The 24,569-nt window shown below is 36.3% G+C and overlaps 1 protein-coding gene and 1 long non-coding RNA gene across 16 annotated transcripts; one reads left to right on the forward strand and one right to left on the reverse strand.

The window, feature by feature from the left end:
* The first annotated feature begins 554 nt into the window (after window positions 1-554).
* LOC141045597 (uncharacterized) lies at window positions 555-4,119 on the forward strand. Of its 7 annotated transcripts, none has more exons than XR_016504101.1 (3): window positions 555-657; window positions 1,092-2,451; window positions 2,720-4,119. It is a non-coding gene; the product is annotated as an uncharacterized LOC141045597 (long non-coding RNA). The 7 variants fall into 7 exon arrangements; XR_016504100.1 differs by lacking the exon at window positions 555-657 and adding an exon at window positions 686-901; XR_016504102.1 differs by lacking the exon at window positions 555-657 and having other exon boundaries at window positions 687-1,236; window positions 1,506-2,451.
* LOC112285137 (histone-lysine N-methyltransferase ATXR3) lies at window positions 4,027-19,588 on the reverse strand. 9 transcript variants are annotated; one of them, XM_090251746.1, is made up of 25 exons: window positions 19,327-19,588; window positions 19,097-19,234; window positions 18,628-18,791; window positions 15,872-17,971; window positions 15,331-15,390; window positions 13,438-14,916; window positions 12,776-13,269; window positions 11,697-12,419; window positions 11,164-11,324; window positions 10,505-10,969; window positions 10,067-10,295; window positions 9,473-9,712; window positions 8,860-9,057; window positions 8,654-8,725; window positions 8,219-8,329; window positions 8,001-8,101; window positions 7,656-7,755; window positions 7,402-7,497; window positions 6,956-7,123; window positions 6,549-6,656; window positions 6,335-6,388; window positions 5,737-5,984; window positions 5,524-5,632; window positions 5,078-5,371; window positions 4,027-4,840 (listed from the first exon to the last, which is right to left on the reverse strand). In XM_090251746.1, exons 3-25 carry the CDS (start codon window positions 18,659-18,661, stop codon window positions 4,652-4,654), a joined length of 7,833 nt encoding a protein of 2,610 aa, XP_090107872.1. In that variant the 5' UTR covers window positions 18,662-18,791; window positions 19,097-19,234; window positions 19,327-19,588; the 3' UTR covers window positions 4,027-4,651. The 9 variants fall into 9 exon arrangements, with proteins under 9 accessions (XP_090107872.1, XP_090107875.1, XP_024381472.1 ...); XM_090251749.1 differs by having other exon boundaries at window positions 15,872-17,975; XM_024525704.3 differs by having other exon boundaries at window positions 15,872-18,024.
* Window positions 19,589-24,569: the final 4,981 nt, after the last annotated feature.

Below are 24,569 nucleotides of genomic sequence, written 5' to 3' on the forward strand. Positions count from 1 at the left end.
AGGGGAAGGGAAGGGGGGAAAAGGGAAAAAGATATGTCGCCGACCATTCTCCCCCATCTTTCTGTCTTTCTGTTGGCGATTCTTTCCAGGTCGGAAAGACGGAGGAAGAATCGCAGGCGGTAGAAAAACCAAAACATTCTCTCGTCGGGCACGACGAATAATTCCGACGTAGAGGTAGATTCCGTCCCCTTCGTCGTGGACGAGAATCGGTGGCAGTGCGATAGTGGTGTAGTGGTGCAATCAGTCCATTTCATTTTATAAAGTGAGAAATAAAAAATACGAAACAAAAACGAAGGAGGAGGAAAATTCGAGCATCGCTGCATGCTTTTCTTGTTATATAATTTTTTTTATCAGCTTAACATTCAAGGGGGTTATTGAGGGAAAATTAGGGTCTTGCTTTTTAATTCGTTATCAATTAAAAAAGCAGAACTCTAATTGCATGTGAAAAATAACAATAAACCAATTAGAACTTTTGTGTATAAATGGGTATACGTATAGATAGTGGTACGTGTGAAAAGGTAATCTCATTTATAGATTAAATTAGAAACTACAAGTTTGAAACGTGTCTGTGATTGGAATGAGATTTTGAAAACAAATCAAGTGCAAGTTGTATGAATGGATTTCCAACAGAAATCTCAATGGTAAAGTTTAGTCAATGTAAGTCAATTGGAAACATGTGCAATTATACACTAACAACAGCATTGGCATTGTGGTTTGCCTGGTCACCATTCATTTTTTATGTTTTGAAAGTTTATCTTACTAACTATTTTAGGACAGTCAATCATTACAATACATTATTTATATGTAGATTCACATTTTTGGCATAATATTTGAAATAATTGCAACCATTAGTTTGTGGGTGTTTTGCACATAAGAACTGCTAACAGTGCCCATGATAGAGGTCTCAACATACTATGAAGTTTGTTGATTTGATTCAATCATAACTTCAATTTTTTTAATATATATATAAGTAAAGCTACATATATAATTAGGTGAACTGATTTACAAATAATTTAATGGTATTTAATGGTAAATCATAGGATTTAAGTTTATCTACTAAAGTTGTACAATTTGTACAATCTTTGCATCAGATCCTAGTTTGATATGAGAAAAAATTGCCAAATATTTCTCAAATGCATTATAATGATACAAATAGTTACAAAACAAAGACAAATAACTAGTTATAGAATATATATACATATATATAAACAACATATTAAAAGAAATGACAATAAAGTATGTCAATGAATGTGTTTAGTTATCAATTTTTTTAAGAATCATGCATCTTGTTGATATGATTGAGAAATTTGTTACATATCCAATATTCTTTCAACATCCAACATAGATCATGTAACATCAAGAGAAGTAGTTGATAATGATGAGGCATTTTTTTAATGTGAAAGCTAAAAATATAATATGAATGTTATATTTATATATATATATATATATATATGTATAACATAGCACAGCATGTATTACACATCTTGATAAATTTCATGCTACAGCCATGAAAAAAATTCTAGAAAACATTAAAAAATATATAAACATTATCATGTTTGGCAACACTCAAAATCTTGGTCAAAATGATGAATATTTTCAAGATCTTTTACCAACCAATTATAAACAAATATTTGCAACATATGAACTAGCAGAATATTATGAATTATTTAAGGTAAGTTATGTCTTCAACATGGTGTTATGAAAGAGCTTAAATTATTTTGGTATGATTTTTGATAGGAACATAAAATTTGTATTTTGAAATGTGTGATTATCATTTCATTAAAATTCCAAGTCATCAATATGATAATTGTAAGGAGATGCATCACTTAATTACTTGAATTGCAGATGTGTTTTTATCTACCTACTAAAACAGTATTATTTTATTTTATTTTATTTTAATGAAACCTTTTATATCAAAAAATATTTGCACATATCAAAAAATAGAATAAGTGTACTAAGAATTACATCATTTTTTACCTAATTCCTGAATACCAGATTATTGTGTAGTTTGAAGTAATAAAAGTAAGACAATGCTTCAGACAGATTTAGCTTGATAGAATTCAATAGTTCAATTATTAATAATATGAAAATCTTAAAATGGTTTATATTTTCAATACATTTTAAATCATAAAAATTAATGAATATAAGTATATATATATACACACACATGAATTGTGATTGATTCAAATACAACCAATTAAACAAAGGCTTTGTGCAAAAGAAATTTATTTTATATTGAAATTGAGGATTTTGTTCAAATTGAACAAATGAGAGTAAATCCATTTGCTGCCAGAATATGTTTATTGTTTAGTGAAGATGGTTCCGGAAGACTAACATTCCAGAAGTTTTTAAATGTAATAATGGTTTTTTCAAAACACACCTCATCTGAAATAAAAACTGTTTGGATTTTCGCTTTGTGGGATTTCGATGGTGATGATATTATTAACATGGGTAAAATATCATGGTTCTTTTGAATGCATTTAGTAAATTTGTATTAAAAAATTAAAAATAATTCATTCAATTACATCTACATGCAGAATGATGTAAGTCCATAATATTCCAAACAAATTATCAATAGTTACCAATAGAAGTTATATAAAATAACAATTCAACTTATACCATATAATTACAATATTATGTGATTCAAATTATCTATACATATTCACCCACACATATCCACATACTTTTACATACTTAATGCAATGTGTACGAATTGTAGATGATATAATGCATGGAATTGAACTATTAACATCATCGGGAGTTGTGGCACATCCTTACCAAGCAATGTTACCTCATGTTCCATCCTCGGAAGGACTTGAAGAATACGAACTCAATGATTTGGCACAAAAGGTGACACTAGAAATAGACCCGGGCAATGAAGGTTTCTCTTTCATGGATTTCCGCGGTCTTTTAACACGGATGCCCGATTTAGTATCAACTTTTAATATTTTCCTTGTTTGAGATTATCATTGAATTATTACTCACCTTCAACATTTTGGGTTCTAATTGTAATCAAGCTTTCTATCTTCTTGCCTAGTGATTATATTGTGGTTGAAATTCAATAAACAAAAAAAATTATGCTTGGAGTTTTGATTTTGTTATGTGAATTATTATTATTATTATTATCATTATCATTTACAGAAAAATTGGTTCTGTGAATTACAAAGTGCCTTGAATAATTGTGGTTATGTTTTATTGGATGGTAATGGTGACAGTCTAATTTCATATTTATTTTAAAATTTAAATTTATCAAATAATAAAACCTAAGTTAATAAAACCAAATGATGTATATATATTTTTGGGAAACTTGAATTCTTTTACTTTTTGAAAACCATTTTAAAGTGCTATTTACAGAATATGAAAAGTGAAAATAAATGATAAAAAAATGTATTAATCATGTTGTTTTTTTTTATTATTATTATTATTCAACATTATAATTGTTTTGATTGTTAGAATTGCAAATACTAATATGTGTGTTACCAACAATATTTGTTATTTTATGCTAAATAATTGTATACATTCTTATTACACCTTCTCAATATAACGAAAGATTGTACCCATTTTTATATACTAAATATTATCAATTATGATCATATTTTTTTTGATATGGCTACTTTCCTTCCTTTTTCCTCTCTTATTCATATTCTTCTTTTATGATTGATTTTGTCAACAATTATCAACTCATGAAATGGCAGTAAAGTAATACAATCTCTATGGTACACATCTTGAGCAAATTATAACAGTTTTAATTGTATTCCAAATAAAACAAGACAACTATCTATTTTTTCCACATGCAAAGTTGAATGTTTCAACAAACCATTCAAATTCAATACAATTCATCATCAAGGCAGTTTATAAAAATCGTTTTCCTAAGATTTAATTAGTGTATCTGGGATGGATACAACGAAATATAGAAAGCAATTAGAGTTGTCATCAGATAGGTTGAATCAGATAGAAACATGCTTTCGCCTTAAACTTCAATACGAACTTTGTTATGGGGCCAGAATCATGTCTAGGGAATATCACTTGTTTGAAGACCAAATCTTGATACTTAAAATAGTGAATTCACTGAATGTTTTACCCAAATCTACAAGAAACCAACAAGATCACTTGTTCAAAGGAGGATTATAACATGCCAAGTATGTGGCACGATCCCCAGCCACTATTTTAATCTAGAATGTCCCACTCGCTCTACAGCTCCCAGTTCCACCACCTTGGTCTATACTATCTTGCCCAAAAGTCTACCGATGCAGGTGCCCAAATAAATATGTTCATTCAAAAGGTATGAGAATCAACAGCATGTTACCATCCCGCATCCTGACGTAAGTTCCTTAAGAGACCAAAAACTGAAATTGAACCCATTGGGGCAATTCGCTACTCACTAAAATGGTACAGAAAACCAATTTGGGACCTTAAATCATACAAGGCTGATTAACAGCAATAATTCCGATAACTAGCCACTATTGGAAAAATCAGCTGTACAAGATGTAACGAATTGGATCAGTAGACTGCAATGCTTTCCTGACGAGTCACCAAACAACTTGTGACTAGACCAGAGCCCAACTGAATCATGGCCTGTTGTCGGAAGATGTCACTCAAACGAGAAATTCTCCAACTCTGCTATAACCGCAGAGACAAGGTATGCACAATACTAATCCTCATCCCAAGGACCATGAAAAACAGTATCTCGAGTCTTCAGCCACTGCATGCACTCTTTATTTAGCTTGGTTTTAGCAACAGCCGCATCCAACATCGGACTGCCAAACAACCCTCTGTCACTCTTGAAGTTCCATAATTCTGGAGTAAGTTTCCGGGTCCACTTCTTCTGCGGATAGGTCTCCTGCATACGCACAGTGACTACTCTTAGTACAGAAATGATGCTGAAAATTTTCATGATTTTGCAAAATGTGACTAGTACAGCTGAATATTAATAAGAAAGAAGAACAAGTAGAATTCAACGCAGCAAAGGGAACATATAATAAGTACTTATTATATAATAACAAGTACTTGCTAATAAGTACTTGCTAAAAACTTGCTTAACCTAAAGACGATGAAATGACAAAAATCTCGATTTTACCATGTGCATAATCATCTTTTTGCGGTCTTTGTCACTGTATCCACAACGAAAGTCGTGTTGGATGGTTCTTGCGTAGCAGGACGAAATATCTGGAAGCATGAGGCACCCCCGGCGGTCCTGAACCAAGCTCGCTCCAGGATCCACTGAAGTTTGTCGAAACCATGAAATCAACTGGCCCCATACATAGTTCTTGCTGTAACTTTTGCGCCACATGTACGGTCCAGCTCCCGAATGTTTAGGACCCAAATCACATGCATATATTAATATAGGTGGGGAATCGACCAACCCATAGTCCTGTTGAGCAGTAAACAACATATCAGTAATTATTTACTAAATCTTATATATCTAATGCTACCTCAATTTACATCCTTGAGAATCGTATCACCGCTCAAAATTCTGTATTTTATCAAGAATGTTCTGTAAGCGCTGTGAAGAAAGAAACTCACGTTGTTCGTGAAGAAGTGTTTAGTATATGCGTAGAGATGTATCAAGTCAGCAGCTGCATCATGACGACCCATACAAGTTGCTGGAACTTTGCGAAGCGTGTCCCTCAACCTGGTTTCATGAACAGGTCTTAAGTCAAACAATTCATGCACTATACTTTTTGTTCAATAAGAATAAAAACACACAGTGAAGTTAAACAGAGGTGGGTTTGCTACCAGAGTAAGGATCTCCGAAGATTTTCCTCTATGTCGCCTCCTGGAGGTGGGTTGTGATCTTGAATTTGTCTAGTCAAATCTGCCAAACCTTCCGGAGAGTGGACAGCCATGCATTGAAGAAGTTCTCCAACGACTGAATCCTTCCCCGTCCATATGTAATCCACCAACTCATGGGGTTCAAGCATTCGTAAAGGCGGAGATGCTTTGCTGGCCTCCTCACCATACAGCTTAGTCAAGACATGACGAACCTGAAGAAAGAGAGGACTCAAAATTTCAGCAACTCCTACAATACCCGTACATAAGGATATTGTAGGAGGTGGCATCACCTAGAATAGAATAAACATAAAATCAAGCGTGTTTTCTTCTTTAGTAACCACTGTCATATCCAACTAATCACTCTCAACTGAAGAACAGAGATCTCAATTCAAGGTAACAAATGGCCATTGGACACGTCGAAATAATCACATTGCTTGTACAAAAGGAGCAAGATCCAACCCTACAATATACAGAAGTGTTCAATGTAAACATGAACATGTACTTCCAACCATTTGTCAACTGATAGTAAATCCAGAAGCGAAACCTTTAGGTAAAAGCTAACCTTATCCAAGGTGATGGCAAGATTCTGAAGGCGCTGGTTATAAACTCCCTCAGTCTTCAAGAAACCACAGACCACATAAACACAAAAATTAAGCGATTAAGATAACAACGCATGGAACCATCCAAGTCTCTAAGGGAATTCCCTCAGACAACAAAGCTGCATGTGCCTGCAATAGAATACTACAAAGAACCAAAGATACTGATTAGTAAATAACCTGAACTTCTACGTCCTGTCTATCGAGGTCGATTCCAGTATGTTTCAGCATCTCAGCTTTCATGAGTTCATCGGGAAGTCGTTGCCGTTCAAAATTTAGATACGAAACCTGCAAAATAGCATTCGAGACATAAATTCCACTTATCCTAAAAATAGAACAGTCCATTCACAAGCTGAAAAAATCTCAAGCGAGATCCACAATTACAGTAATCTAATTAAAATTATTTTCACGAACCAGGATCTGGTGGTAAGGATCTGGTGGGAAGTAACGTTTTTACTTGTGAATTGTTGATTGTAAATTTGGATTGTCTTGAGCCAACTGGCTAGGTTAAAATAAAATATCATCTTATCTCCATAGATATAAATGACTTAAAAGGTGATTAAAAGAAGGATCACAAAGTCACATACAATTCCAGCAGCATATTTGATGACCCATTGTGGTAGTCCATCCAGCAAACATGGTCCCAGACCAGCCTGCTTTAGATCTTCTTGCTCTCTGAAAGTCACTGCCCCACTTGTGCAGGCTTGCAGCAAAAGATTGTGACGGTCGAGGATGCCATGGCACTCCTTCAGGACCTACACATTGAAATATGTCAAATGATTGAAGTAAATACCCATAAGCTACTCCGCACTTAAATACTTCCACATTAGGTGTACACATTTGAAAATAACAATTAAACAAGATAAAACAAACAAGTTCACAGTCATTTCAAATCAAATAAAAGCAAGAGAATCAAAAGAAACAAAATAGAAAGATGACAAAATGGTATAGTAGCACTGAAATGGATGCAAATTGCTATTGCGTCCAACTCAAGGTATCATTTATTTCAATATATCTTCTTTGTGGGACTAACCTCATCATAGGCTCCAGGTCCTGTATAGCATAAGTAGCTGCCCTTGCAACCTTGACTTCCACAGAGGCAGACAGAAGAATCATGCTCCTCCTTGCTCTACACAATGCAAAAATTATATATCAGCACAGATAGGAAGACAAAACATTAGCAGGTGCATTCTGCATGCTACCTTTTAGTCACAGGTGAAGCATAAGGCTGATAAATACTACAAACGATACGCCTGAAACGAACCACATCTCATGCAAGACACATACCTCAGTGACACAACAATAATCGAAGGTAAGCTCCTCTCCAAACTCAATCTTGCGGAGTGTATAAACACCTATCATATACTTGCCATTTACAGCTGTGACCCTGCCCCAGAAGACACCAGGATGTGAAGTTATTTCTAGCCAATGCAAAAAGCTGATGAGCAGCATTGTTCCATTTGCAGTTTGGAAAATCTTGCAAGAAATACCCAGGTATAATGAACACTCATGCAAGAAAGCAACCTCAATTACAATAAAGACACATGCACAGCATGTCAGATGCGTCAGGTTAAAAGATAATCAATTTAAAGAAAAAGATAAAATCGTTGGAACCAATTATTTAGTACTCACTTAGCCTCACAATTGGGTCGACACGAGTGACATAGTCGACTTGCGAAATTGGCTTTATGCATTGCATCAACCACCAATACGTCATAACCCCATGAATCACCCTGCATTAACAGCTAGCACGTCAGACCAAGTCTCAAACAATAGGGCAGCTCATATGAAACGGTACAAGAGTTCACTAATTACATAATTGACATAAAACATGCATATTCACAGCATACCTTAGGTCGCTCAAACACTATATTATAAAATTCTGGTGCTGGCTCCTTCTCTTTCTTTTGTAAAGCTCTGATTCCATCTTGCTTCTCATACCATCTCCAAGGTGGATACACCTTCACACGTTACCACATCATTAACATACACTTGCGTACATTTCATAGCAAATAGTGTCCAATATTGACTAAAGACTCTATTAATAAGTACATAAATGCTTTCAGGAATAACCAACTAGAATAGGCAATTAAGAAAAGGATGTTTGAGACATCAAGCATTTCATGAAATCTCTGAGCTTAGACTCTGGGCTATCGATAAAATTGCAACCGTATCTTAGTAGTCATTTAGGAAAAAGCAATCAACTGTCGACACTCATTTCAATAAATTTGATAGAATCCATTCGAAAAACCAAGCATACACAAAGTACGTCCAGTTACAAATACCTCTCCAAAGAACTCTACCACAAAGTCGCCGTCGTCAAACCCTTCTGGTTTATTACACACAACACCAAGGCCCTGTTCACCACAAAGAAATCGTCAGATAATCAGCCGCTATAGAATGATTAAAAAACCTCAGCTGAAGATCTACGACCATGAGCACAAAGACGAGCAAAACCATGAACAAATAGCCGGATAGTCAAATAGTGTACCTTTCTGTAAGCTACATACTTGTCATTGAGATGGCGTTGCATGTTCTTCAACAAACTTCTGCAAAATACTTGCAGAGGCTGATCTGCATGCGCATCACCACAAATGTGTGCGATGACTTTTTCGAGAGAATACTCCATTGGAGCTTTCCCACTCCCTGTAAAAGAACTCACTTCTCGATTTAAAGCCCGTAACAACTTCTGCAACATTTCAAGTAAACATTAAAGATTAGTATGTGCAGTGAAACTGAGCATTCGAGGCATGATTCAATGGATCGCAGTACATACTAAAAATACGACAAACTGCCTTTCACCCAAAAGTTTGCGTGTACGGTTGGGAGACGACATATCCGCAACCTGTTACATTGTCCAAAGGCAAAAACTCTGGTAGGAAAGAGAAAGAAAGCCCACGACGTGACGTTTGTGACTTTAAATAAGCCATAAACTTCTTTTACAAGGTAAAGGGTCCCTGTGGCCAACCGTAATGATAAAAAAAATCACCTGAGCAATCTGTGGGATGAACCATATTTACGTGGGGTATGCTTGAATTGAACATAATCATCCTTTTATGGAAACAAGTGAAAGTAGCAGAGGATGTCAGAAACAGATTACTAACCTCTTCGATGAAAAGCTGTTTTTGTTTTTCAGTGAATAATTCTGTGTCAGCTGGCATGGTATTGAGCAACAAATTGTACGTGTAAGGATCGATCCCATAAACCTCTTGTTCCAAAACTTCTTTACCCAACCGCTTTCGAGGCCTACACTCTTTCAGTTCCGGAACATCTAAGTGGGCATACCGATCTCCAACCTTTTTAGCCGCCCATAACTTCTCTTCATAGTCATCTGGCAGTATCACCTTCCGCCAAAAATTCACACTTGTCACTTCACAGTGCCTCTGCTTGATTACAAATAACTTGAACGGGAATGTACAATTATATTCACTAGAAAGTCATGTGCCGTCAAGCAAAGTTACTACGAGCACCAAGAAGAAACCAGACAGAAGTTCGGAGGTTGATAGAATTTTCAAGGCGAACACAAATTGTTGCAGTTCTTGAAGCTATTTTTAGTTTCGCAATAATATACTCTACCTTATAATTAGTGTCCTCAGTAGAAAGAAAACATCTAAATTCATGCAAAATAATCAGAGAGAAAAAACCAGACATAGCATAAAAGTGTATGACGAAGTTTGAAAAATATCTTGAAATACTACCTTCATCTTAGAAGCCACCCTCTCAAAATCGTCAACAATCCGATACTCCTCAATCACTTCATACTTCCGTGTTAAAGGAGGCACCATCGCTGCTTTGGTCATTCTAGCCCCCCACCAATCTCGACTGCTTCCTTCACCAAAACCGGAATATATATTATCACTATCTGAGGCATCTCTGTAGTCGTATACGAGCTCATCTGCTATTCCGGATTTGCTGGCAACATCCGATCTATAACATTCCAACATTTCAAAATAAATAAAAAGCCATAAAGTTAAACAGATTACTCCAATAATTGAGTAGCGATTCTAGAAGTTAATAAGACAAAAAGAGACACAACATCAAATAACTGGAACATCAAAAAGTGATAATACTACTCATAAGCGCTTCAAAAAACTCTAATAAAAATGATAAGACACAAATGATCTTCAGGTATGCACCCTGATGTCTCCGTGTCCTCATCATATAAAGCTTCATCCATGTCCTCTTCGTCAGAACTTCCAGCTTCTGATTCAGCCCACTGACTTCTTCTCATTCGATCTCTGCGTGATTCTCTTTCATCTCTGTCGATTGAACCTTGTAAATCAGAGTCCCTACTGAGCACGTCTCCATCGGATCTGCTATTCATATAGTTAAGTACCTTTCTCTTGACAGAGCGGGCCCCTGTTTCTGAATCCCAAGATCGCTTAGGACCACGCTGTTTCTCAGTGGCAAGATCCTTCGACTCTTTAGATTTTAAAAGAGTTCGAGCCGAAGTTACACAACTACTAAGAGCCTTACTTTGACCGTCAGCAAGTTCTCTGATTTGAGGTTTTGAGAGTAAGTTAAACAGATGCTGTCCCACTTGGTGGGCAACCTTGAACAGTCTTCCTGCTGTCTTGTAAATCACAGAGTCGTGTTCCAATCTACACAAACGTTAAAACAATGCATAAATTATAACCCTATAGATTAAGTACCAATAAATCACCATGCTATCTTCACCCTACCGAAGTCAGCAATTGAAATATAATTTTGTAACAAATCCACACGACAAATTAGCTTGGATAAACAAATGCTGTAACACGCAATTAAATTTCAGGGCGTCAGAAAGTTGTAAAACCTGAAGGCATTACGAAGAGGTTGGAGAAGATCTTCCTTAAATAATTTTACTCCATCTCTTCCCCCATAATGACCCAACTTCAGCTTTTTCTGTACAGTACAAAAGTCCACTTGCCCTGACTTGGTAGGGGCTCCTCTCCCTTCCGACACTTGCTCGTTTGCCTAAAAATCAAAATAATTGTCAATTGTACACAAAGCAGGAAACACCTTGAAATCATTCCAAGACTATTTGAAAATTTAGACATTCAGGAGGTTTTACACTTAACAAATATGCAAGTATAATTACAGACATCCATAGCATCCGGTCTATGCACAGACTTTCTCAGAAGCTTACAGCGGTTCAATACAATCAAGTTACTCCCAAAATAGGTCACTACGATTTCCACGTTGACTTAAGAATACATGCCCTGTAAACCACGTACACAGGACCTTTGCAGAGCAGCCTATCATCTATGTCGATACAAAAAGCATCCAACATGATATTGCCAAAAATATAGAAAGCTACAGGAAATAAAAGCACGAAATTTGAATTACCATGCGATGAAAAAGGTGTTCTGAGTCAGCTTCCATGACAACTCTAAGAGCCCTAGCCATTGCCTTCTCAGGATTTTTCTCCGCATCCTTGACATTCCATGACACTTCCTTCGCAACGTTGTCGGCTTTTTCACTAGAAACTGGGGTGCCCTTCAAAGAACCGCGAACACTGGATTGCGATTTGATAGTTGATTTGCTGTTCAGCTTCCGCTTGCTTATACCGTGTTTGCCTGCACTAGTACAAAAGCCATTGCGTGTTCCACTCATAGAATTTTCTTTAAGTCGCTTGAAATCTCTACAAGGATATCCCATTTGCGATGCATGTACATCCTTACCCAGCGGATCAAGAGAGTTCACGACCCTGCGAATTGTTCCAGGACTTTCGCTTTTCTCTGTACTTTTATCGCGATACCTAGTTTCATCTAGGGAACCGCCACTGTTGACATCATCTCCATATTCACGCTTACCACCACTGCTCTTTGAACTCAACTTATTATACCTCAAACCGTGCCGTTGAGTATCGATACCATGAGCAACTGCAAATGGATTTCCAACCCATCTTACTTGGGGATAAAGTTCAACCAACTCAATCAGACGCGCACAACCGCAAATTCCAACCTCACGAATTGAAGGATAAGACTTCAGCAAACGCTCAAGTCCTTTAGAGCTCACATTCAAGCAATGGTCCAATGTTATATGCTTTAATTGTCCACCACCAAAACCCTGTCACAAAAACGTGCCTTGGTCACTAATTGCTACCATTAATTGCCTGCAAGTGAAACAACCCATTCCCACTCATAACTCACAAATACCCTTCTCAAAAGAATAAGGAATGCATATGGTGACACAAATAAGAACACCACATATGATGCAAGCAAATGTTGAGTATCTTGTCCAAGTTAACACCAGAAGCCACACAATTTTATTATTGCGATGTCCATGTACTTCACAAACTAATATGAACAAGATGGAAATGGCAAGATGCGCAAGTGATATTAATTACTTTCGATCACAGTTTTAAATGAATTAGCAACAAATATAGCACTAAAACTCAAAAAATTCTTCGATAAAGGACGTACCAACAATCCACCAAGAACTGCATCAGTACAACGCAATCCTAGACCGGACAGGTCAACATGCTTGGTTGACACTTTGATGTCTTGCGCACAATCCTTCCATGACTGACAAGTGCCCATAGCTGCAACGAGAGACTTGGGATCGCCTCGCAGCAACCGCAAAACTTTTGTCAGTATTCTAGTCGGTAACCATGCCCATCCAATTTGTGATGAGCTTCCTCCTGCATCCAAGTTTGAAAGATTTTCATGCACTGCACCCGTTTCAGATGTTTCTTGATCGGAAGAAACTTCCCGTGCATTCTTTCCTGTAGATGTTGCTATTGTTACATGAACACCCACTTGTGACGCTGTGCTGCTGTTGCTTCCATCCAACTCAACCACAGAGGTATGGAGTAAACTTCTCCTGTAGAGTAGTAAATCTTCGACAGAACGTCCACCTTCACTCCAGGAGTTCTGTTCCACAAATAGGCTGCCATCCACATTCGACGAGATCGTTTCTGTGAGAAAACAAGAGCAGCTGTAAGATACTCAACGCGGTCCTTTATATCTAATCAACACTCCAAAAAAGAATGAAGCTGTTAAGAACAACTGAATTGTTACTTCTAAATAACATACAAAGTCTGTCTTTCAGCCAATCCATGAAGAAGTCCTTTATTAGCACATACCTGAGCACAAAGGTTCTTCTTCCGAAGCTATACCAAGCGAGGGGACGTCCGACAGTGCAACAGAACGTTTTGAACTGGACCATACATCTAAGGCATCATTAAAGAAACCTGCGAAACTGCCTCTGAAAGATTTCATGACATATTCATGTAATTTCCCATTTGTGTACCCAAGAAACTGTGGAAGCTCATTATGAAACGTCGAGGAACTAACACTATGAACATCTAACCCCTTCAGAGCAAGATTAGCAGGATGTGCAGGGTCCTGAACGGTGGACGCTACAGTGGAAGCGGCAGACCTCACCAGATTTGCGCTCCTCTCAAGATAATCAGGCTGTAGTTTTGACAAAAAAGCTGGAGAATGTGCATCATAATATTGCACAAGATGAGAGACCGGAACCCATAGATTATCTCTTTTTCTTAAAACACTTGCTCCGGCAGGCAGCCCTCCCTCTGCAACAATACCCTTTAAAGCAGACAAGGTAAATGGGCCCCTCTCATGGCCTGCCGCATCCAAGTAATGCCATACTCCACTTTCCAGCTGCAACTCGTGCCTTCTAAAGGCTACAGAAACAAGATTCTTGCTGCATTTAGATAAAACAGCAGGACCTTTGCCACTGAACGAGCATATATCCTGAAGATCACCAGCAGGCTGTTGATCCGGCTGTTGATCCGGCTGTGCAAAAGAATATGTTAATCCCACAGGATTATAACCATTATTTTGGGGGTTGAAATCAGATGCTCCGTTGAGTGAGGCTGTAGATCCCGCAAGGACAACTTGAGCTGTGACACTGGCAGTATTATGATTTGTCGTTTCGTATTTCCTTCGTGAAACACGGGTATGCCCAGACTTACGCGAAGCATTTGTACCATGACCAAGCTCTTTTCCACGAGTTGCGGACGACTCATTTTTTATTTTTACTCCAGCACTTGAATTTTTTGAGGATTTAAGAGTAGCTGAGATGACTTTGGTAGAAATGCCTTCGCAGGGGCTATCTACATGAGGTAGAAACCCATTCTTAATGGTTGTTGCTTCAGTCAGGCGAGGATAATGCAAGGACTGACTATCAACGGAATTCTCTACCTTGAAAGCAGCAGCACAGGCCCAAGCAGGAACCTCCAATTTTCTGTGCTGCGAAACCATGACTCTATGTGTCAGACTCCGAGGATCCAATACTTCACAGTTACCAAGTTCGCAAATGCTAACACCCATATTTATGACCTCCTTTCTAAGACTTACACCTTTGCCTCCTGAGAATCCTACAATTGCAGCCTTCTCTATCTGAGTAAGTCTCCAATCCCCCCCTGCTGTCGGAAACTTCCAGCAAATCGTGTTGCTTGCATGTAAGGGCAGCTTGGCTTTCCCAGGGGACTTGGTATTAGGATGCACAGTAATTTTAGCAGCCAGACTCTCTGCAGGTATATTGGTTCGAATAGCCACGTTTCGAGTCCCCGAGATTAAAACTGGAACAGTCGAAAGTCCTGCAAATGTATTTGAAACGCCTTCTGTCATATTCTTCATTATAATAAGCCCACAATGTAGAATATATGGTTATACTATAATAGTGCAGAGAAAACAAGACTAGTTGGGAAATCTCGATTGCGAGAAGAAGAGTCGATTCCTAAATTGCACATCCCGTATTGCTTTGCATAAACATCAAATTCGGTTCTTAAAAGTACGTAAAAGCATTCAAAATGCATGACTTTGAGCCTACAGGTTAAACACTTATTCAATCTGAGAACCGATCCATACCATAAAATAAGATAAATCGAGCAAATGACAAGTACAATTCACACTAATTTCCCTCTAAAACGTGTGATACCAGCCCAAGATGAGCTGGCTGAAAGAAACGCGGCCAGTTCACCGTTACACCCAACAACTTCGACTCTACCTACCTTCACTCCCGCACTCGTAGTCATCCTCAGTAATTCGCTGTGATGCAGCCATCAGAGCATCTGCGACAACAATCGACCTCTGATTTATAGATACTCCGAATAACCTTAGCTGGGGTATTTGAACGTAAGAAAACAGGGTTGAGACCATAGGAATAGCTTACTGCTTAGAAAAAGCTAAGATGACGATCAAAGCAGTCAGATAAAAGGCTTCATTGTCTTGAAGGAAAGAAAGAAATAAAAAATAAAAATAAAAATCCACCTCAAAATACTACAAAGTTTTACCCGAAAAAAGCAGTACTTAAAACAAGGAATCCGATCAATTAGATTGATAAAGAATCGGTAGCGCTCTAATTAGAATCTCTTCCCGATTTCCCTAGTGAGCCAAAATTTTGGCCACCAATAATATAAGCTGCCTAAGACAGTTTATTCCTTCGTTGAACTCAAGGGACCTGACAGAGACAACACCCCTAATGCCTTCATCGTTTAGTGGACAAACTCCAAAACATGGAAAAACTTGTCCACCACTGTTTTAAAGCCATACCTGCAACGCTTTCTTGTTCTCTTCCTTGAACTAGAGGAAAATTCAGCATCAGCTTCTCCACTCTTGCATCGATGTTATACTGTTCCACACATACGCCTGTTTCTAAATTTATTCCTGTCACTGCTTTCAAAGTGCCTTTATCACCAGTAGGAGTCAAATCCCCTTTCATGCATACATCTACCTTGCCGGCATTATTTGAGTTAAATCTTTCACTTTCATTTATCAACGTTATGCCAACCTCAGCTTGACATGCCGTACACTGTTGCTGAGACCGTGCTCTTGGTACGAGTTTCATGTGCACACACACCTTTTGTTCTGCTGGTGAATACTCCTTCATATCACCGTTCTCCATCGTTTGCACAGAAGGGAATTGCCGTTCTGTTAATTCAGGCAACACTGAACGTCTTGGAAACAAACTGGTGTTGGCATTACGTGGCAATCCTGCGAATCCACCTGAATCATACTTTCCAGTGTCTACGCATTCATTTGAATTGTGCGAATTATTCCAGTAATTTGAGTGATGTCCAGTCCACCCGGAGCTCATATTCAGGTCACGACCGGACCCAGAAGAATCATCTCCATTAGAGGGACGCTGCAACTCCCTATCCATGCAGGCAGACAAAGTTGAGCCGAAATCATTGCAATGGACGTTCAGATTTGTGTCGCTAGACTTGAATTCCACTTCCGATACGTTACAGTCACTGCGCCTCTTGAAAATATCACTCGAGGCAGAAGGATCCACACTAAAATCATTGCAATAATCTACCTCACCATCCAGATTTCTGACCTTGATACTATCCACAATACCTGCAGGGCTACTGTTACTCTGCGAGACACCGTGGCATACTCCTCCATGTCTAGACTGATGCATACTCTTTCGAGCTGGTAAGAACTCAGCACCGTCTCTACCATTTCCGTTAGATCTCCTTTTCAAGGAATCAATTGCCTCTAATTCTTTCATAGCAGTATCGATCCTCAAACTGGGAGGATTGCCTGGGCATGACCGTACATCTCGGTCATTATCAACTCCAGATTTCACCATGACACTTTCCAGGTCAGAATAGTGCATAACCTTTATTGCAGCATTTTTTTCATGACTTCCACGACTACTAAGCTCCGCAAAAGATTGCTGGAAGACTGGATCATCATCATCACCCACAGATACAAATTCTCCATTCTCTAAATCAGAATCAATCTTCTCTGTGTTCGAAAATGACGACTGTCCTGCATTGGATCCGTGGGTTAAAGAATCCCTTCCTTGACTTCTAGGTTCGGCTTCGTTGTCGTACGAAGCTCTCATCACATCAAGGTCACTGCATGCTGAAACAACAACCTGTAATTCTGGATGTTCTGAAGCAAATTCAGAGCCATTATCTCTTTCCATCTGAGGTTTGATGCCAGAGAATTCAACTTTTCCTCCATGAGAATTGGTGGCTTCTGCTTCCGTTGAGAAGCCTCTTTTGATCTCTTCGCAAGCACGAGAGTTGGCATTATCAAGAGTCCGAAAGCACAGATCATTCTCCTCCGAATCCTTTCTTGCTGCAGCAATTCGTCTAAGAGGACTAATCCGTGCTTTCGCAGTAGTGCGCCTAGACGTGAACTTTCTGTGACTCTCATCGGAACCCCGTGAATACAGAGGTGGATTTGAAGGAGCAACGAAATCCACCCACCCTGTACGTCTATCTCTGGGTCTGTCGCCCATCCTATTGGGCAGAAAGGGAATATTCTGATTACCAGAATCCCGACCGACATATCCGAGTGTGCGAGAATCCGAAAAGTCAACTGTAATCTGTTGCTGCCATCCCTGTGGCCCATCGTCTCTGCTCAACAAGAATGCAGCTTCCCTGGGGTGCAAAGCTACAGGCCTGATTCCAGCATACGGCCAAGCCCGCTGTTGGACATCCCTTCCAAAGTAATCGACGTGCAACCCAACACCTCTAAAACCTCTCCCTTGGCACTCCCTAGCTAAATGTCCCGGCTGCCCACAATTGAAGCAATTGCGGACAAAATCAGGCCGCGAAAACACCTGAGCTGGTCCATCAAACTGGTGGCCACCAAAGCCTCGACTTCTATCCATGCAGTTGAAATGGTAAGCGGCTGCTGCCTTCCCGCAATCCCACATCAAAGCACCAACATTCGGCAAACTTCAGAGCCTGGTTATAACGTTGTACGGCACACAAAAATCAAAAAAGGTAGGGTCCAGAGACACAAAAACAGTAAAACCGAGAATGGAGATAAACTATCGCTGAGCTTAGAAATTTGAAGGCAGTGAACAAATCGACAGACTGGAGGGATACTACATGATTCTTGACAGCATGACATTAAACGAACCTAAAAATTCGACTGAACGACAAAACTATGGATAACCTTGGAATCTACACCTACAAGGTCATGTAAGAGACACACACTCAGCTGCTTTTAGGGGCATATTTGATAACCTTATAATAGAGCACAAGGCTTCCTTTCAGTAGTCTACGAATTCATCTCATTAAAGCGAGTGCAAATCAACTTCTACGACCCCGGACCCATATCAACTAATGCAAATACTCCAGACGAAGAAGCGAATCTTCACAGAGGTAGCTCTGAAGTCGTTCCATGACATACGCATTTGAGTAATCTAGAAGGAGCCCAGGAATGCAAAAACCCTACAAAGAAGCACGATAATGACATTTTAATCACCACGCATCCATTCTCCTCGTATGAACCAAAACAGTACATGTCTCATGTAACAAAATATGAAGCAGTCTTCGACATACCACCACTGTGGAGCTGCCAATCACCTCCACGCATGCCGGAAGGTCAGACTCTCCCACATTAAAGACAGGTCATCCAACATTACCCCTGCCTCCATGCACTTCCGTGGAACAGACGTGTGATTGATAAAATTCAATGAGGCGGCCCTGCACTAATTCCACGCTTCCTACATTACAGTTCCAAAAAACCGGATTCGTAAGATTGACGTTACTACACCATATTACCGAACAGCACCAAAAAAAATCCCCCTCTTCTGCCAAGAAAATATCACAGCCGTGACGCAAAAACAAATGAGACGAAACCTTGATCATCGCGTGGGCAGACCAGAGTCATAACATCCATATATAACAACCAGTACAGGTCACTACAACGATACAACCGGCAGAAGCTCGTGATCGAACAAAAGAAGAACAAATCTCTTGCAAAGCAGACCAGCATCGCCACTACAGAGACTTAAGAAAGAGCCCTTGCCAGAGAAAACCCTAAGAAGTGAACTCGAACCCGAGCGCGCTGCAATTACTTCGCAGCCCCTTCTGACAAGCAGAGAGCAAGAAGTAGCATCATCAACCGCAGTTCCGACCCAGCGCAAATCTAGGCAGCTAATGCGACCTGAACCAAAGATCATAACACCACATGATGTGAGGGCCCCAACCGAGGTGAAAAGCACCAACGGGTGTATTAAGACAAAGGAGAGACGGTACCATGGGCTCCCTGGCTCTTTTCCGCTCCTCCTCAGAAGAACGAAATCGAACACGAGAGAGCGACAAGGAGTTGGGCAACTGAAAAGGGAGGGAGGGGGGATGGGGATGGGGATCCGCAAACAGACAGACAGACAGGGGGGGTGTGTGTGTGACGTGGAATGGACTACAGCGAGTGACGGAGGAGGTCGGCGAGGAAGCGAAACGGAGAAGACAAAGAAAAAGTAGCAGAAGAAGATCGCCGAAGTGTGTGCCCATCTGCCTGACATTCTTCCTTCTCCTCTGCGTTCCCGCCCTCCCTTGTTTGCTCAGCCCTAAATTTGCCTTCGGGCCTTTCCCCAGTTCAGTTCGTTCTCGTTCCATTTTCCCGGGCCGGGTTCAGACCCCTGCGGCGTTCACCCGGTCCATCGTGCACCCGCGGTTCTCGTCCGACCCGCCCGGTGATTCCAAATGAAAAACAAAATGCAATATAAAACCCATGTAAATATATATATATATATGGAATTATTATAAATTTATAAATTTATAAATTTCGATTGCTCATATATAAATAAGTGCTTACTATGTTAGAAAATAGATGAATAACACAAGGCTCATGAAAAAAAATTGCAATTTGCAATTATGTTTGTATCTATTTAAAGAACATTTTATTTCTTCATGTGTCCATTTATTTACGAGTTTATCCAAAATTGTCAACCGATTCCCATCTCATCTAAGTGTCTCAATAAATGATGAAAGTGAGTAGAGACTTAACATCCAAGATTAATACTAAGAGCCACATCACATGGCTTTAACAATATTGGATGTTATTGTGCAACAAAGACTTGGCATTGTTATGTTTCAACTTTGTTTTTGTTATGCTGTTTTAAAGAAGATTTTCCAATAAAAAATAATTTTTACGTCTTTTGAGAGAATTTATGACCCCATTGCTTTTACATGTTACTTCCAAAGCAAAGCAAGGGATTCCAATGCCAATTTTAATTGTTTGATTAATATAACAATACTGTCTAATATATTTTTATTAAATAGACTTTATTCCAATTAAAAATTTGACATCTCTATCAAAACATGATGCATAAAATGTCTGTTTTTAATCATATATTAAATTATAAATTAATTAGAAAAGAATGGAATTACAAAAAATTACAACAACTAAATTAAGATAGTTTAATGCTCTAGCACTACTACTATTGTGATTAACTTTGGTAAGTTCTTGTAATGAAAAAAAATACACGTTTTTTTTTGAATAAATTTTTTTATTAATTTTTTTTTTAATTTTATTTATTTACTTTATATTTATATATTAAAGACTCTATAAGAAATTAAAATGAGATAATCTATCTTGAAACTGAAGTAATAAAGTTTCACCATTAGAAAAAATATCATGCTTAGACTTTTTGAAGAAATTCTTTTGTTGTATTCTAATTTTGTATGTTTATTTTTTTGAAATATTATATTATAAGTCTAAAATATGTCTAAAACATGATAATTTATGCCATATCTAGCATCTAAAATATGAAATTTTAAATATTTTTAATATTGTGGTATTGTATTTTATATATATATGTATTATTAAAGTATTAATTTTAGATATAATATGGAGTTAAAAATATAAAATTTGATGGTTTGAAAATTTAAGTTTATTATCTATTACATATAAATGAATAAATAAATAATATGTGACTTAAATAATTGCTTATAAATTATTTGAAATATCTAAATGACTACTTGAATACATAGTAAATAAGATAAGAACTACATCTAAAATGTATAAAATAATTTTATCTGTTAGTTAATATTATCCATTAATTAATAATGAATGTTGTTGATGAAAAATCTCAATTTTTTTTATTACATTTGTAAGATTTTTTGTTGGCTCTCATGTGCATTCACTACTATAATATCCACGCCAATGAACAAGATATTCTAACCTATTTTGGCACTCCTTGAATCTAAAACTTCTTACACCTCAAATTCTTCATTATTATCTACTTCTATAGTAAGAAGTGGCATTTGTCTTCTTTTCAAAATATTCATTGTTTTATATGGCTTAAGAAAAGATACATAGAATATGAGATGGATTTTCACAGACTTTGATAGATTTAATTGATAAGCAACATGATTGATTTGTTCACAAATAGGAAAAGGACCAAGCTTACAATAGTTCAACTTGTCACAAGGATGAATAGTCTTGATATTGCAATAAAATAGCCATACTTTATCACTTACATTGAATTGTGGTTGTTCCTTATAATAGGCATCCAAAGTGATCTTTTATTATTCTTGAGCTTCTTTTAACTATGTTTTTATTGTTGTATATAGTTTTGACAAACAATTTGCTAAATCTTCTTTCATATGAATATGACATTTTGAAAAGTTAAAAGTATCAAGTTGTAGATGATAACCATATTTGACAAAGAAAGGTATTTAATGAGTAGAAGAATGTATTGAATTATTATATACAAATTTTTCCAATGAAAAAAAAGTTATCCAATTATCTTGATGATAATTAATAGTACACCTCAAATACTACTCTAGAACTTGATTCACTTGTTTTATTTATCCATTAATTTTAAGATAAAAAGCCAAAGAAAGCTTTATATCTACCTTTAATATCTTAAAAAAAGGATTTTCCAAAATCTTGATACAAATTGAGCCCTCTTATTTAATATAATATCTTTAGGAAATCCATGATAGTAATAAATATTATTAAGGTAATGCTTAGTGATTTTTTTACTTATGATAGATTTTGTACATGATACAAAATATACCATCTTGATAAAACAATCTACTATCACAAATATAGAATCATACAAACATGAGATTGGAAGATCTAGGATAAAATCCATAAAAATAAAAGACCATGGTTGTTTCAAAATAAGTAATAGTTGAAGTTTATAAGGTCAATGATGACGATTTTTGGATCTTGATCAAATATCATATGATTGTGCAAAGTTTTTGACTGCCTTTTACAATTGACGCCATCAAATTTTTTTAGATACTAGCTCCAAAATCTTGTTGTATCCAAAAAAAATTAATTACTAAAAAATCATAATGAGCTTGAAGAATATGTAATTTTACTTTGGCTTCTAGAATATATAATTATCCATTGAAATAGAATAGATTATTCTTAAATTTGAACTTAAAAGTATTATAAGACTTAAAAAAATTATTCTTGGTATTATGAATAAAAGGATTAAAAGATATACTTAATTAAATTTGCTTGAAAAAGTTTGAATCAATAGTCAATGGTGATTTTATTGTTCAAAGATGGAAATGCTTTGGGTTCAAGAAAATAAGAATGTCTAGAAAGGACATTTGATATATCTTATTTTTTTTGGATTTGTAGATGATCTTAAAATCAAATCTTAATAAAAATATACTCAAAAAATTTTAGCAATGATTCAAAAGACATATCAACATAAAGTACTCAAGATTCTTGTAATTCATATATATATATATATATATATATATATAATAACTAGATAAGAAGCACTTCTAGATAATGATTTCATTTTTAAAAAGAATCTAGAATTCTAAGAAGCTCTTTCTTGTAGATCTAATAGTTAATTTTAATTACTAAAAAAATTCTAGAATGAAAAGCAACTAGATGGAACTTATCATATGCTTCCATTTATAATAAAATAATATCTATAGCAAAGTCCAATGCTTTTGTTTCTATGAAAAATGTCTTCAAAAAATAAACACTATACAAAATTGGTATATAAATTAATGTTTTCTTCAAGGCTTCAAAAGATGTTTTTGCTTCTTTGTTATACTTAAGTTTGTCTTTACATGTTAGACATCTAAGAAGAGTCATAACTTGAAAAAAATTCTTGATAAATATTTCATAATAATTGAAAAATATCAAAAAATATTGTATATCGTTGACTATTTCAGAGACCTTGTAATCTATGATAATCTAGACGTGCTTAAGATCTACTACTTATTCTTTGTTAGAAATGATATACCCTAGAAAATCAACCTAAGTAGTGTAGAATATATATTTTTTTAATTTGACATATAATCTTGCATCTCAACGTTTTTGTAACACATGACAAATAAAAAGTTCATGTTCTTCTATATTCTTAGAATAGATTGAAATGCCGTCTAAATAACAAACAAGAAAATCATCAAAAAACTTTAAAAAGATATCATTCATGAGATGTTGTTATATATATATATATATATATATATATATATATATCTATTATAATTTTTATTTAGATAATATAAATAAGTAGAAGTAGATAAAAACAGATTAATTTTATAATATCTTCTAATTAGATGCTATTTTGACTTTCCATGTATTTGTAATTGATTGATAGGTAAGAAACTTGGTCAACAAGCTAACTATGTACCACATATTTTAATAGCTTGCAGAACAAGTTAATTATATGGGATCCATATAAAAAATCTATCTTATAAATTAAAATATATGTTATGCAAATTTAATATATTTTTGGAGGTCTTATAAAATGTCGCCATGTAAATCATAGATAAATAGTATATATAGAGGCAAAAGTGAAGCCTTCTTCATTCTTATCGATTCTTTTTTTGTTTCTAATTTAGTTTTTAGAGTGTGTAATTTCTTCATCTTTTACTAATAGCCATTTTGATTTTTATTTGATTTATTTTTTTATTTTTAATATATATATACTTTTTTATTTTTATTTTATCATATTTCTTTGAGAAAGTCTTACTTGTTTATTTGCTTTCATTGAGTTCTTATTCTTAAAAAATTGACAAAAATATACTTACAAGATTGAAGCTTTATCTTTTTTTCATTAAGAGTGAATTATTTATTTTTCTTAATAAAACTTATGCATACAAAGAATTATGGATTATACTCTTCTAAACTGATATTTTTCTTAGTATTTTTTCTTTATTTTCAAGTCTTATCTTCTATTTGTATTAAGTGATATTAAACATCTTCTATTCTTTAAGTATTATTATGGCACAACTTCTTAAAATAAAGAGTGCAATGACACAAATACAAGAGGAACTGAGGGAATTAATCCTTGCAATGCATCAACTCAATTTACTACTATAGAAAGCAAAGTTATAAAGATGATTGAAGCTACTTCAACATCCGCACTAAATCAAATCTCTTTTATTATGGTGGAACACCCTTTCAAAGTTAGGAAATCAAAGATTACATTATCCAAGAAATTTGATGGTATAAGATCCAAGTTTTGAAGATTTATCAATTAAATATAACTTGTGATTGAACTTCAACTCCAAAG

Source organism: Physcomitrium patens, chromosome 7, assembly GCF_059467195.1.
Source record: "Physcomitrium patens ecotype Gransden chromosome 7, ASM5946719v1, whole genome shotgun sequence".
NCBI lineage: Eukaryota > Viridiplantae > Streptophyta > Bryopsida > Funariales > Funariaceae > Physcomitrium > Physcomitrium patens.